Raw genomic sequence first — 17,582 nt, 5'->3', positions numbered from 1 at the left:
TAATGAAAATTGTTCCGATGTGTAAAATACCTAAAGCCGATTAAGGCATGAAAAGTGCTGTCAGCCATTAACAAGGGCTAGGAGCGATGAGCGCATCAATAGATATTGAAAACGAATTAATGGTTAAAGATAAAAATGGGAACACGCACAAACACACACAAACCGATATAGATATATACCATATGTTCATGAATTCGTGTCAGCTTCAACTCAACTGCCGAGAACTGTTTTATAATATATATATTAATGTCAATGGTAAAACGTCTCGATTCATTGCGCATCAGAAACCATTTGTTATTAGTTGATTTAAATACACCCAATCATTTTACAAATCAACACTCTTCATACTTGCTATTTCCAGGTTTTGATAACGATATACTCCAATATCAACTGCAATCACTCTGACAAATACTTCTATAGATTGTTTAGTTTATTGTGCGGAGATTAGATCATATACGCTGTTTTCTGAAACAAAGAAAAAAAAATATACTGTGAAAAGTAAAACATATCATGTCATTTTCATCAATTCAAGAGAGCTCGATGGCCATTGCAATTTTAGACTGTAAAGGTTTCCTTTTTAAAGAAAAAAAGAGCTCTTTATAACATATATCAACGTTTAGAAGATAAGATATATGGATTTTCCTTTGCAAAGTGAAAGTTTGTGGCTAAAGAAATCATATCTTAAAATTTAAATGAAATCTGATGGTTAATTAGTTGACCACCTAGCATCCTAAAATATCATGCTTTAATTCCATTGACCTTTCAACGCTTGTTCTACTGTTTCCGAGAACTGTGTGTACTACAAACTCATATCATATGATATTTATTTGTGTACATTATTTAGTCATTTATTTCTATTCTGGAATAGAATATTCCTTTCTACTGAGTAGGTGTTCCGTTTACAGTGTATTATTAATAGTATAAGGGGTTACATTAATGCAGCTAAAAAATTGTGTAAGACCTTGGATAACATAACATTTAAAATTGTTCTTACCTGGCTTAGCGTTTGGTAAATCATACATATCGACATCGTTTACTTGGCTGTTTGTTTCGTTTTTCTTACGAGCGTTTCTTAAACGAATTAAAACAAAAAAATAACTAAAACTTATTGGATTTACATGCATGGATGCGAAGACTATGTAAAAAGTTATCCATAACAATAATAAGACATATTCCCTTTGGAGTACGTGTGTATGCAAATTTCTACCTAATTTCTGTTTTTCAAATATATTGCTGCGTCTGAATATTTGACTAAGCAAATTGAATAATGAAGTGATCCATAAACTATCTGCAAAAACATAACTTTACTTTTAAAAAAAAATGTTTCCCAAGAGCATTATGTAATGCATTTTAAGTTAAAATTATTAATTACTTCATCGTCTCTTAAACTATTACAAAATATAAATTTGATTGCAAAGATGTTTAATAAAAAAATTGGATAAACGAATTACACATTGATTTATGCTTAATGAATTTGGCATTAAATGGTGTCCCATAAGAATAAACAAAACCATGCCATTTTTTCTTGATGCTATCTTTTAGGAAGATGATATCACAAAATCATTGTAAATTGGTAAGCAATTAATTCATCAAAATGCATATTGCTTCGAAGTTAGTCTTAATAATAATAAATTGTATCGTTTATTATCTAGAAACAATGTAACATATAAACGCACAAGGAAATATGCACAATTAATTTTATATACTAATATGGACATTCAATTATTACTTTGTACCTTAAGATAAAAACAAGTACTGCTATTACAGTCATCAGGGCGACAATTACAGCTACAAGAACAGCTATGATTGCAACATACGGTGTCTCCGAATCCTGCGTTGATCCTAATGCACCTAATAAACCGACAATATATACCACATTAACAATTATTGTCTATATTTGACGCTGAATCTTATTTAATGATTTACATCAGTTGATCCGTTTTTGTGGATTTTAACTAATGTAACATTCATAAATAATTTGAACAATCAGATTTATCTATAATGATTTTTTTCGGTCTAGCGAAGCAGATAGTATAAACATTTCAATTGTCTTTTTCGTCTGCTGACATACGATAAGTAAAAAGGAAAATGGTTAATCTCTACTGCTTTATAATAATGATAAAATTATAACGTAACAATGCCAAGTTCGAATCTCTTTAATACAAATAGAAAATTCAATATGCAATGCTTGATTTTTTTTTCGTATTTGCTTATCTCATGATTTTTGGAAAACAAAATTTTGATTTAATATGAAAAACCGTTTGCAAAAGCTTCCGTATGGATACATCATTCATCATTGCATTAGGAGGAGAATACGTCATTGAACCAATAAACTTGATATCAAGCGGAAAATATCGCTAGGCAATCTTAATTATAAAATGTTTTAGTTCCTTTATTAGCGTTATTACAAAATAGATATTCCACAAAAAAAATATCTTCTTTATTTAAATGACAGTTGAGATGTGTGTAAATGCATTTTTTTGCAATATCATGGCATTGAGTTTAACCACATATACCGTTTAATGATACCATACCTATACTCTCTAAGCACATTTCTCCTCTGTACTCTTCCATGCAGCCACCAGAACAGCTTCCGTTGGTATGGAAACACTGTTCGGCCTTATAACAGTGTCCACAAACATGTTGACAGTTTAAACCATAACGTCCAATATCACACGCTTTAGTTAGAAAGCAAAACACAAACAAAAGCAGGATTATGTTTACGTTTTGTATTTAAAAAATAATTCAATGTAATAATCAAACCGACAAAAAAATCTAAAAAAAAAATTAGCGCTGCTTTGTGTGTGTGCTTTTTTCCTCTTTCAATTAATTTGTAATCAGTATCTTTTTTTAAGGTAATTGTTAACAAGATTAATACGCCATTTAAACTAAGCTTTAAGTTCTATTTGTTCGTACCTTTACTACATAGAGAACCCTCCCATCCAGTAGCACAGTTTCTGCATCCCCCGTCACTTTTGTCACAGGTTTCATTATTCAAACAGTTTCCACTGCAGTTATGCATGCACAGTACCCCAAAAGTACCATTTTTGCATGCTGAGTTTTCAAAGACAAAAAATTTGTTTGATTTTGGTTATAACTAATTTCAAATTGATGAAAAAAAAAACGAGTTGAATTGCAGACTATGGATTATATCTAGTTATTTGGATATCTAAGCATTTTCATACGTGTATCACACTTATCTGTGTTCTGCCATCCTGACATACATCCGCCAGGACAGGTGCCATCAATGTTGTTACAGGTGGTATTATCCAAACAATGTCCACATTGAAACATACAACTCTCTCCATAATACCCACTATCACATTCTTAAAACGCCCCCAAAAAACAAGAATAACAAACAACAACTTAACACACAAAAGAAACACAGATGCGTCAAAAAGATGAAAAAACAGTGAATATTTCGCAGATATGCATATCCTTGAATTTATCTTTTTTCTTTCTAATCATATCTCTGACATAATGCAAACTTCCCTAGAAATATATAAAGGAACTTACGTTTAGTACATTTAGCATTATCAAAACCTTCTGCACATTTGCTACAATTGCCAAAAACGGTGTCACAAACTTCGTTGTTGTAACAATGATCACTGCATCGGAACTGACAGTTTCGTCCATATTCTCCAGGAATACATTCTACATTAGCACCAATATAAAAAAACCTAGATATCTAATGTTATGATTACAACAATATTAAATATTATAAATGATTTTTAATACAGAATTTTACATTTGAGATATAAACCAAAATCAATATCTTTGACAACGAAAATATTGTTTGATCTTTTTAGACACAATGTGTATTACATCAATAAAATGATCAAATTTGCTACTGTGTGTATTTCAATTTTTTTTTCTATAAATAGCATTTCTTTTAAAAAATGGCATATCAACCACTTAACGAAAAAAAATTGTATAAGATCTTCATATGGACTGACAGAAATGCCTATTTCATTGATATGTATTACATAGAAAGAATCGTTTTTTCTATATATAATCGTGTGTCACTTTTTACTTAAATTGACTTCAATCTTAAACTTGTTACCTGTTTTGCATAAATCTCCTTCAAATCCTCCATTGCAGCCACCAATACACGTTCCATTAATGTTGTCACATGTTCGATCATCCAAACACTTTCCACAAGTTTCCAGACACTTTCTTCCAAAATAGCCATTTGGACACACTAGATTAATTTATGATTAAATTTATATAATTACTAAAATAGAACTATTTTAAAAAAGTAATAATATATAAAGCATTTCAATCTTGAACAATGATAATCGATTTTAAACACCAAAACTTCGCAACGACTTTATCTTACAAAGTATGCAATATTTTGATTTTATTAATTGTAGAAAAAATAACCTAATTGTTTTGATTTTGGGTTTTTTTTACCACATTTCAAACATAATTCTTATCATTTTGGATATACATCTTGATATGTAACCAATTACATGTAATTCATCGTGTTGTAATTTGAAAATATATATAATGCAAAAAAATGCATGTATTAAGGCTCATATCTTACGTATTGTGCAGAGACCTCCTATGTATCCGTCTTCACAACCGTTAATACATTCTCCTGTGATTTGATAACATACTTTTCCATGACAGAATTGACTACAGTTTAAATTGCACTCTTTGCCGTACAATCCAGAAAGGCAATCTAACAAAAGAAAAAGATCACATCATGTTTACTATACGACATTTGTTTCAACATAAAATTAAGTTTCAGTAGCAGTTTATGATTATTTATTAAGTCTCAAAAAATAAAATTAATGTTTCTCAAAAAGCATGTATTTATTTCCCAGTCGCAGTTTTACGTGTGAGGCCCAATTTGTTTGTTTTTGTTTTTTTTATTATATATTAACGCACATTGGTCTATGGAAACTATTGAATTTTGTTAGATTTGATCTAGTAAAATTTATCTTCATATATATACTGTATTTCTATTTTATTTTGGTAAAGTAAAAAAAATGATAATAATCACAATACAATGCGATTAGGATGCAATGTTAAATTATTGCTACTATTATTTGGAGCACATTTCTACACTACATAGAAAACAAAAAAAGGTTGTAGATAATTTACCCTCAAGTACTTTCAATTAATCATAACACGTCCTGTAAAAAGAATTCTTAAATTTGAACGCTATTTAAGTATTAGATATAATAGTGCCTCAGATATTTACCATCAAATATTGGGGCTGACATATCACTCACACCACTGAAGATTTTACCTTGTTTTAATAGCTTACCACCACACATAGGCGATTTAAACCCAGAAAGGGCACAGCCATTGTCATCACATTCTCCAGTGTCAATGTCACATGTTCCATTATTCTTACAATGACTACATGTTTTAGAACAGTTAACGCCATATGTTCCAGTTTCACACCCTTAAGATGAAAAAGTATTAAAAATGTGTTGACAAAAATTACGATTATTCGATCCATTTACTCTTAGCAACTAGAGATTTTGAAAGCGCAAATTCTGAAGACTAACCAAATATCTGCACCTCGCATATTTCCAATATTGGAACTTTATCATTCGAGTCTCTTATATGCACCTGGTAGAACCAAACATATCTTGTTGTTCTCTCACATTCTTCCTGGATGACAGTTGGTAATGTTTGTGACATATCATCAGTGAAGCACGCATCTGTAGAACCAGGTGATACGGCTGATGTGTTGGATACACGGATGCTGTAACCCCGCAGACGTATTGTAGTTAAGAATGCACTGCCTCCTAAGAAAGCCAATGTATAATATTATATCATTATATCCATTATATTATATCTTTATATTAATGTGTTATATAAAAAAACAGCACTTGTTTTGTCAACAATGTATTTCATATTAACCAATCATTTTTCAACAATAAAAGGCATGGTCATTATTTGAGCGAAAAGTGTTTTTATTTGATGATGTATGCAATGAAATAAAAAAAATAGAAAATGTATATTTTGTAAATATCAACCGAGTGCCATAAAATCTGACAAATGTATCTGTATTTAAATCATTTCAAGCATACAGTTCAAATATTTTCATAATACTTAAGTGTAATGTCTTTGGGAACTAAAAATAGGAAAATAAAAATTGTTCACTATATTCCAAAGATGTTCCGGAAAATGATAAGAAGTTTTGATTATCATAATATTAAAAGTTCCGAGAAGACGGTTTAGAAACTAAATCGCCATTTTACATGCTGTGATGATTTAATGGCTGGTTGTTTTATGTTTGTTATAAGCTTAGTTTTGCAGCTAAAGGGAGATAACTGATATTTTTTTATTGCGATATACCACCATCTACTATTTGATTAAAATATGTCGTCAAAATTTACATGACGTAATACTTGACTTCGGGAATCTGGGTCTTGTAGTTTATCTGCTAACTTAACAATTCACAAACATTTTATCAATTTCAACATTAAAAAAGATTTTTAGTAACATATTGTTTAAAAACATTTTGGAAAAAAAACCTTAATTGCACATATACTATGATGGAAACTTTATAAAATCAATGGGCATAGATATATTCTAATTACATGTATATTGTTTTTGTTAACATTGGAGTAGTCAAATATTTTGACGTGCCAAATTTTATTCTATTTTTTTATAAATATCATTGGATGTGAACCAAAACAAATCATTAGTTAAATGACAGCATTTGAAGCAATCAAGAATAAATAACCCTTATACCTAAATTATATATTATGTATTTGTACATATTGTAACGAAACTGTTTCCATTTCATTAAATTGACAGATTTAAATTACAAATTTTGAACTTTTATAGTCATAAAACAGTTCGGACAAATTAATTTAAATTTTATAAGAAATGCCATAATATAAGAAACAAAATAATATGTAGCTTTAGTAGATGATAAAGAAACTAAAGGCGCAAATCTTCTTTTAAGGAGCGGTCATTGTTTCCCCAATTAATTCATAAACAGAAAATATTGCATATCTTGTATTTATTGGAACTTTCTTTTGAAGTTTAATAACTATGCAACTATTTTGCCTACCTTCCTTCGAATACATGTAGTTTCTGCTTGGTAAATAAGCATGAACTGCACTTTATTCTTTTAACCCAAAATGCTGGAATAATTTCCTAATTACATGTACAAATTATTTTCAGTTATGGCCAAATTATTATGATGACAATACCAATACCACTGTCCTGTGAATTTCGAACTTGAGTTTTGGTCGTTAGTAGTAAAAAACATCAACTTATATTAGTTAATAACTTTTCTCTCTGGAAACTAGCAGACAAAATGAAAAATGCCATAAACATATTTCAACTAACATTCTGAATGCATGTAAACAATTCATAAAGTTTGTGAAACAGAAATCTGAACCTCCCATACGAGCATTCAAGTTTGCAACACTCAAGTATGGTGTTAAAAGAATCCCGTGTTAAATCATCAGGTTTCCTTACAATGGGTGCGATTTTCTTTATTTAAAAAATATAATAAATGGAAATTACAAATATTGAACTCGGTTTTAACGTGCATTTTTCTTTTAAGCTTTATTGCTGTTTCAAATGTTAGTTTGGAAATGTCTGTTTAGAAATGATATGGTAATTGATCAATTTATGGAAAATACGCTTTCAGAAAGTTTAATCATATGTGTCTTTTTCGAGCTGAATGCTAGAGATAATATCTATTTCAACTTAAAGACTAAAAGGTAAGTTTAGGTAAATTGGTATATTAACTTGCCGTCATTTTACACTACTAATAGTTTATTAAGTCATTTATTTTCAAATTTCATTTTCCAAAAAATTGGAACTTTCATTTGCCTGACAATTATTTGCAGGTGCTAAAAGATTGAAAATTAAACAAATGTTTATTTAAATATCACACATACTATCGTTCCTGTACCAGAACTTCACGAACTTTACACTTCTAGCGGCTTGCAGATCAACACGTAGCCATGCCTCTGAGACATCAATTATTGCGGTATGTAGACATGCTTGATGACTTTGACTGAAGTTTCCATCCACAGTCCTATTAGGCCAGTAATTGTATGTCCCAGAAGAGAAGATGGGACTACTGTCAGTCTGTGTAACACCGGAAACTACAAACTGTACTGTAATTATCAAAAAAAAAAATACTTTCATTTTTGACAGTAACATGACATTAACAATTTGAAGGAATGTTTATCGATTTTTAAGTGGATCGATAAATGAAAACAAAATGCAAATTTTTTTAACAAGATAGTGGGTCAAATACAATGCAAACGGTACCTAGAAACAATCAAAAGTTGCACCAGAGAAAAAAAGTATCATGGGAAATTATATTTGCTTCCATTTTTATATATTTTGAAAACCATAGCACTAGTTTTCAATGAATTAGGCTGCAAGGAATAAAAGTTAAATAGATCAAACTTGAATTTTATGCAATTTATATATCATTCGCCCTTTTAATTCATTTATTTCATCAGAAAGAATTCAATTCACCAAAGGAACAATGATACATAGGATACTTACAGTAACCGTTGACAATCATGACATTTGACAGCAGAAGCACATAAAGATTTGAATTCTTATCTGCCATCTTTGTTTACGTTTGTTTTACACTTGATCGTGTCTCTTAGTCTTAATTCTAAAGAGAGATTTGTAACAAAATGTCTTCCTCCATACAACAATTACACTTCCGCGTATATGTAACACTATACTGTTTTGATGAAAAACCACATGCGTGTAAATTTATGAAGCGTTACACGGGGTATTTTAATGTCTACGTTTGCCTGAATTCCATCTAAAACTCATATTACTCATTTGTTACAATAAGAGCGCATATTGAAAAATTTATATCACCAAAAGGCACACCGGGGTATCATTACTAAGTTAAATACATTTTGCCAAAACATTTCTCAAACAACATGTATCTTTAAACAACTTTGTCGTGAATTTTACTTCGCTGGATTCAAATTTATTTACCTAAAACAGAAACAACAAATGTTATGAAAGACAGCAGCTGCTAAATGATTTTTTGGGGGGGTGGGGGGAGGGGTTGTGTGTTGCTGTTGTTGTTGGGGTTTTTTTGTTTGGTTTTTTTTTTTTTTTTGCTATTTTTTTTCCTTATATTTTGTGATTTAATTTGTAAATTGCTCGTATCATTTTGGTTGAAATAACAGTAATGCTGTGAACTTTGCTGTTTTGTCCTTTCGTAAGCGAAGGTTTCTAAACTAAAAAAGCTGAAATAAACATACCATGAAATTGATATATTTTAACGCATACAAGATCATTTATATTTAAGAAAAGCATGTGTAATCCAAAGCAAAATTTTGAGGTTCAATCAATTGATTGAAGAGTTTTCTTAAAATGATGCTTAACAAAATTATTATTAATAATAATATTAATGAAAAGGTAAGTAACAAGCACACCCATGCCAAAAAATAAGTTCGTAGCATTATTAAATTTGTCTATTACCTGAGTTTTACTTTCTCTTTTGACGTTTTTAATGTTTCTATTAAGTTGAACATGAATGGTTTTATAAAGAAAATTTTCTGTTGGCCTTGACCGGTCAGATTTAATGCATGATGATGTTGAAAACCTACAAAATATTTTTTTTAAGTTTAGTTGAGAAAAAGAAATGCTACACTGTCGCATTTTCAAGGAAATTTTTTTCTTCTCCTATACAAGCTTGAAAAAAAAAACTAAATGTACCGTATGATGCCATAAAGCCCTATGTCAAATTTGTGGTTCGCACGATTACATTTTAACATTTCTAACTTTATCTACAAGCTACAAGGTGATTTGCTATAAAATAATAAAAAAAAAATGCATTGTACGGTTCGCCGTAGAATTCACGTAAAGCAGTAAAAAATTCTCTAAAATTAAGACATTCAGTATAATAAAATAAATTGTGCCTGTTTGGGAGGATAACAGTTGAAATTGACAACCCCCGGAAACCATTGTCAACCGACGCGAAGCGTGGAGCGGCATTTTGAAAGGACAATTTACTCATAATTGTTTTAACAACCCGTCTGTTGTTATACTAGCAATTTAGCATAAAAGCAATGGAAAATACTTAATTATTGTTCAACACTTACAAGACAAGGGAGGGAGGATAAAGCATACAGCGTTAAGAGTAAATAATCGGTTTGTAGCAGTGACTAGATATTTGATCTTTGTCATAAGGAAGTAAAACATGTTGTTCAAATAGGCATATTATGTAAATACTTTAAAGTGCACAATTTTTTTTTAGCATTAACACGTATAAGTTTAAAGTGTGTAAACATTAAATTGACTTCCGCCTTTTAACAAACTGTAACTATACAAAGTGTTAACACGTTTGTTTTGCATATTATACAAAAAATTAGGTATTGAATGTTCAAAAGAGACCCCTGGTGAAATTGATTGATTGTCAGTCGACTACACGATTTTCAATTACCACACCAAAAAAAAAATGGCCACAAAAGACGCTCAAAGTGCTGTGCTTCTACTCTCCTGCTTAGTAGCATGTCCGTACTAAGTTATTGTGAGTGGCAGTATTTATAAAGAATTTCCCTTGCGACAAAGATGCAAAAAATACATGGTTGTTTTAAGTGTATTTGTATGCCTTTGCTAAAAAAGCCCAGAATTTAGGTCATTCATACATAAGCGGCGAATTGAATTTATATATTAGATATTAAAGGATTAGATACGAGAATTTCAATGTCAATCAAACATAAAAAAATCACCTTGAACAAGATGCATGTACATTTAGTTCATTCAGATTCAAACCAAATAAAGTGTTTCAACGTATAAAATCAGTTGTCTTTGAATTGTATGTTAGAATGGCATATTAATTATTTGAAGTGAATATGTTTAAAAAACTGCCATTTTGTATATCTTTCGACTTTACTGTCCTCCTCAACTGAAAAAGATTCATTTCTATTTAGAGAACTTAGAGCCATATATGTCATCTTGGTAATTTATTTTTCAAAACATAGTACGAATAAAAAAAATATTAAGCTACACATGTGTTTAAGGTTTGAATCTGTTTACTGCAAAAGTAGACTTGTTTTTAAAATGATACTAAATTTGAAATTTAAATCATATTTGAACTTTATGGCTCTGTGCACCTCACGTTATTTTGAATGACAGCTTGCGTCAATCGAGCTATATATGGATTATAGTCAGAATAAAAACAGATAAGGCAACCTAGCTAAAGATGTCAATAACTTCCTAAGCATAGATATTTACAACTGCTACATGTTTGGTCATCTAAGCACTTTCCACAAGTTTCCAGACACTTTCTCCCAAAATAGCCATTTGGACACCCTTTGATCAATATATGGTAATTAATAATTAAAAAACCTGAAGCCTCTCAAAAATGACAAAACAAAATTCATTTTCAAAACCAAAACAACGCACTTATTTGATCTCAAAAAGTATGCAATGTTTTGTTCATTTTGAATTGACGAAACTATGTTAACCTTACTGTCCTTCAATTGTAACTGAATCATATTCATAATGAAAATGCATCGATGAAACCAATCAATATTCCCCATTGTGTTATTTGAAAATCAATATAATTCATGTATTCTACATTGATAGGATCTTATTATACATGATTACGACTGATATCTTACGTGTTTTGCAGAGACCTCCTATGTTTCCATCTTGACAACCATTAACACATTCTCATGTACTCCCATAACATAACTGTTTGTGACAGAACTGACTACAGTTAAAGTTACACTCAACACCGTGCAATCCAGAAATACAATTTATAAAATAATACATCACACCACGTTAAAATATATAGTGAAAATGCTCAATACCGGTACCTCTTTAAACCAGCACATTCTTACTACCGGCTGATTCAAGAAGTCTCGGTCAGCTCCTTCTAAATTTCTTCAATGTCCCTTAAACACCAGACACAGCCGATTTTTGTCAGTCGGTCTTTAATAAGTATGGGAAATTTACCCACAAAAAACAACATAAACACAGACTGACAGATACACGCCCCTGACAGAAGGTTTGGAGACAGGAAGAATATCAACTACGTGTACGTAATAAGTCTGTATTTCTGTTGTTATGATGAATGATCAAAGCCATGTTTTTTTAGAGTGATCTTCTTAATATTCTTTGCATTTCAAGAACACTGTGTAAAGCCTAACACTCTAGTTGATTTCACGAATCTATTGAAATGAATTATATTTGGGTAATATTGTACATCTAAAAGATATAATCTACAGTCGTTTGTTTTTATTTTTTTTATTTACAGATTCTTTGAAAACAAAGAACATAACAAGGTTTCAATTTAAACTTTCGTTGGTTTAAGCGGCCTGCAATGGCAGTTTGATGAACAAGACTGTGCTGGCTTTCTGTGGATATGCCTGTGTTGAAATTATTTCAAAAATAAAAATAAGTTTGTATCAATTATCAGTAAATATTTATTTGTAACTGCTACAGTTTGATAAAACGATAGTAAATAGAACATCTGTTGATTAGGGGATCTAGTGTCTACCAAGCAAACATCATTTGTTTTATACCTTGTTACTTACATGTATCGGTAATTGTCAAATAGAGACCCTTCACTTTTGCCTCTAATTTAAAAAAAATGAAATACACAAGTAAATTAATTCGTCTTAAATAATTTTTAAGCTGTTTCCAATGAATTAAACACTTTCATATGTACATATTTACATATTTACAGAGATGGGTAAAATTATTGTCCAGTGCCTAGAATTTATTGAACTTAGAAAAACCAAACATCCGTTTAAACTTGCCATTTTCTCTGGTGTTGCCACCTGCCGGTTTCGAAAATATTCACTATACACTGTATATAAGTTTAAACATCAGATTTATTGTGAAATGGTACTTTGTCTTTTTTTACGTGGTGGTATTTGTGTGTTTCTATGATATGTTGATTGTATGTTGGCACAAAGAATTATGTGTTTATTGATATGCTGCAAACTATCTTTTATTCACGAGCAAGACTTATTCGCAAGGTGAAAGTCTTGTCAACGCAAATATTTCTCAACGTGAACCAGTTCTCAAAAGTTGTCCGGTTTAATCTTTGTTAACAGTATGAAAACTGTATCTTCAGAGTAAACCCAGTGAAATGAATATTTAGGTATGGGTTGTATATGACTAATTCAACGCATTATAGTTTTACATGTATGTTTCGAAAATGATATATAATGTGGCAAGAAGGCGATGGGTTAATGTCAAAAGAGAAAAATGCAGTTTAGCTGCAAATATATTTCAATTAATAGTATCATTTTCGATTCAATTATACTATAGTAATGTATAATAAATTATATATTGTTTTGATAACTTCTAGGGGTTGATCAATCCGTAATGGACACCCAAGATGTTATCTTGTTTCAATAACTTATCACTACACCTAGGTGATTTAAATCCAGGAAGTGCACATCCATTATTATCACATATTCCTGTATCAATATCACAGGTTTCACTATTTTTACAATGACTACATGTTTTAGAATAGCTGACGTCGTAAGTTCCTATCTCACAACCTAAAAAACAATTTTAACAGAAAATACCACTTCCTAAACCAAATGACTATTAGAAATTATGATAGGAAATACTCAGTACACCTACCGAAATTCTGCACCTCACATATTTCGAAAATTGGAACATTATTTATAGAATGTCTTTCATGCAGCTGATAAAACCAACCATAATAAAAAAGTTTTATTCCTTTATTTTTTCACCATATAACAGAATAAATCACCGTGACAGAGAATTCAAGTAAGATCCTACTTACGGGTAGACATCGTAACAGAGCGTTAATGAAAAGTTTACATTCGCAATTCCTCAAAAAATCATATATAGTAAAAGTTCATGCCATGTTTTAAACAAATTTATATTAAAATACCACGACCTTTCGTATATGATTCATTCATGTTGCATGTCTACCATATTTATCGAATTTAAAACGTTCTGCTTTTCTGTCCGTTGCGACCCATAAACGATGTGAATAGCTAGTCTCCGAAATGCCCGAGGAAAAAACACTTAGCCCTTGAATATTTTTCTTATAACTGCGATAGATGTCCTCTAAAAAATTCCTCCTGTAAGCTTTGATTTCAAACTTCCAACCGCTCTGTGACTTTAACTTCAGCAGAAGTAGTAATATTCCGCCGACTTTTAAACAATTCTTTTTAAAGTATGAGTGAATGCTCTTATTTTCGTCTTATTATTATACAAAATGAGGGTTTTTTTTAAGAAAATGAACGTTAATTTTAGCTATTTTATTTTTAAAAATTTGCGACATTGTTTAATTTTTTTTTGTAACGTCATGTTAATTGAAATAGCTATCCAGTTCAACAACAAGAGAATTCAGTGGCAATTTTATTGTCATAATTTGCTAAAAATTTAAATATTAGGCACCATTTTTGGTTTTTAATCGGGATATAAATACGAGTTGGTTCGTGATTAAATCTTCAACAAACTCCCTATTTCTTAAGTATTAAATAATCTAATTTGCTGTCGGTACATTGTTAATATACACAATCATGTACATTTTTTATTTTCATTTCAATAACCATTTTGTTATGAGATGCGCTACATAAACTTAATTACATTTAACCTTTATTTTTTTTATTTAGACAATTTCACCTTTTGAATATTATGAAATTGTATCATTATATTTTATTTCATTTTCAACTGTTTTCATTTAAACCACATCAATTCTGAAATTTTATGAAATTTTATGAAGCTTTATGAATTTTTATAAAATTTTATGAAGTGGATATAAAGAACGCGCGTATGATAAGGCAACTCTCAGCGATCAAATTTCTCTGATCGATATGACGTCACAATAAGAAGCATGATGTCATTTTTTACTCAGAAATTTGTCGATTTTAACTTTATCTCCGGTTTAAAATATTAAAACTACAGGCATAAAATATCACTAGAAACTCTTCTAAATGAATATATCTCCGATTTCTCTGTATTAGTATAATTATCATTGATGACGTCACAAGCATGTCCAATAGCGAAGATCATGTCGGGAGACAAATCATCGGAATGCAGTGTAAACAATGCCGAAATAAGACTTATTTAATACAGATACCTAAGATTTAGATGAGTGTCAGTTAGGAACTGATCAGGGTAATACAGGCAAGGATATTTTGTTTAATCAGCGAGTGTTATAAGGTAAGCAGATCGACATGTATATGGCTTGACCAGCCTTTCCTCTGTCAGTGTACAAAAAAAGGCAAAAGTGTAACACTACCCCGGATATTATGAAAGATGACTTTGGTAAATATCAACGGAATATGACCTACACTACCTGAAAAGTGCTGCTAGAATCCTGTGCTTCGTTGTTTTAAATGAAAAATACGTAGTATTTACAATGAAATTATAGAAGTTGAGAGGTTTTCCGATAAATATTTACAACATTTATTTTATGCGATTAACAATAGGATTCTAGCAGTAATACTTATAAACATGAACTAATTGCCGATCGAATTATTGTAGCGAACATACAAATGAACTTCGGGGTAGTTTCACACTTTTTGATTTTTTGTTAAGGTAAAAAATTGATCCATTTTTAACTGTCACGTGATACCATGGCACGGCAGCTTCAAAGATCGAGTCGATTCCGAAGTCGAAAAATAATATCTTGGTGAACACATTCCCTTGGTATTAATATTCCGCACTATTTTCTAAAAATAAAACAGATTTTAAATTGATCATAATTTTCATAATTTTGACGGTCATTAAACTCGGAGTTGATTTAACCTAACCGCGACAATAATGATAGTTTTTTGACACTAACAATCTTTATATATATATATATATATATATATATATATATATATATATATATATATATATATATAATATTATATATCTCAATTTGTTTTTAAGTGTAGCGAGTACTGTTGCCTAGCTTGGTTCAATCGATAAATATATGTTTAATGCAACCATTTTAGTTAATCACAAAATATGCACGTATACGTTATAAAAAACGGAATGATATTATTAACAAGCAAAATGGGAGAAATTCTTTAAGTAGTTTTGTTTTAGTGTTTACTCTCCTTCCAATCAAGACATTTAGTGTCACAAAATAATTTCCATTGCAAAACAAAAGTACACTACTGAAAATATATCAATATTATCTACCTTTAAAGATTATAGATAGCCATGTACAGCCCTTTAGGTCGTTTAAACATTGACTTATATAATACATTAAAATCTTATTGCATACTTACAGTAACTCGAGACCATCATAACATTCAGTTGAAGCACATAAAGACAAAATTTCTTACCCGCCATGATTGAATACGATAATTGATTGTCGTTTGTTCGTGTCTCAACGAAACAACATTAACCAAAAATGTGTCGTTGTATAATAAAATTAAACTTCCAGGTGCTATTCAATATATTTACTCCTCATGCGTGTTATGAAGTTATGAATCCGTATTCCGTTAGTAGATAAAGCAATGGAATCTTTAAATCGATAGTCCAGATGACATGTTTTACCATCATTTTATTATAAAGTGCATATTTTTGTAAGAAAATGTTTTATATTTATTAATTGTGGTATAGATATTATTTCTTCATGCATCTTTAAACAACTAGAAAACACAAAAAACAGGTTTCTCAATGTAAACGTCTGATATTTAGCGTGAAAAATACTTGGCGGAAACTCATTTTCTCAACACATTAGCCCAGATTTAAAAAAAGAATCGTAATGTACATTTTCGAAAATATTTATGTATGGCAACTAGCAATGAACTTAATTTGGAGGAAGAAGCTGGCTGCTAAACACGCTTAATATGATACAGAGCTTGTAATATGTTCACATTTATGAAAATTTGAAATGAAACAAAAAAATATCTATTTTTCTATTTTTCACATTTATTTTGATAATTAAACAAGACATTAAAAAGGTTGGTGCAAATGTAAAAATTTGTCAAACATTTATCATCTCTCAAAAGATGTCATTGTTCGAGTTTGTTCAAGATACATCACTTCCACATTTGCACTTAATATCATTCCCATAAACACGTCTCTTCACTTAAAATGACATGAATTCATTAAATTCTTGGTCGCCATATTAGTTTTGATCGCTCCTTGAATACAAATGGGGTATACATACCTGAAAAGGACGTTGAGTTCGGATGTATTCAATTTGGGCAAACAGTCAGCATAGACTTCTAAATACATGAACTATGTTATGATAATTTTAAAACTACAGTCAATAAGGACATAAAGAGGGAACTTTTTTTTTAAATATAAAGGGTATCCAAAATGTCTTTCACAGATAGGATTGCCTTACTTTCCTTGCAACTTGAACACGTTTGTCGTTCAAAGAGAGTGCATAACGTCTACATCGTGTTGTAGACTCGGCCGAATTATACTTTCATCATTGTGAAAAAGCGATTGTAAATCCAATAATGTAGCAACGTGTTGTCGTTTTTTCTCAGTTTCTACAAAAACACTCTTTTTTATGACGGCCATGCTGTCACTGCACTATATACGTATAATACAGTGTATGGTTTGAGCAAATGCAATGATTAAACAGAACACAGCAAAACATTTATCAACGATTGAGGTTATTGAAATATGTGTTTTTTGTTTCTTTCGCATTTCAT

The 17,582-nt window shown here is 30.4% G+C and overlaps 1 protein-coding gene across 1 annotated transcript; it reads right to left on the bottom strand.

Moving 5' to 3' along the window:
* Positions 1–319: 319 nt before the first annotated feature.
* LOC128171677 (multiple epidermal growth factor-like domains protein 10) lies at positions 320–8,645 on the bottom strand. The gene is made up of 13 exons (XM_052837451.1): positions 8,506–8,645; positions 7,884–8,105; positions 5,523–5,765; positions 5,276–5,416; positions 4,547–4,684; positions 4,064–4,201; positions 3,517–3,654; positions 3,186–3,326; positions 2,917–3,054; positions 2,535–2,678; positions 1,737–1,851; positions 995–1,071; positions 320–465 (listed from the first exon to the last, which is right to left on the bottom strand). The coding sequence occupies exons 1-13, from the start codon at positions 8,570–8,572 to the stop codon at positions 431–433; spliced, it is 1,737 nt and encodes a 578-aa protein (XP_052693411.1). The 5' UTR covers positions 8,573–8,645; the 3' UTR covers positions 320–430.
* Positions 8,646–17,582: the final 8,937 nt, after the last annotated feature.

The sequence above is a fragment of the Crassostrea angulata genome, chromosome 2 (genome assembly GCF_025612915.1).
Source record: "Crassostrea angulata isolate pt1a10 chromosome 2, ASM2561291v2, whole genome shotgun sequence".
Taxonomy (NCBI): Eukaryota; Metazoa; Mollusca; class Bivalvia; order Ostreida; family Ostreidae; genus Magallana; species Magallana angulata.
This window is presented reverse-complemented; position numbering and strand designations above follow the sequence as displayed.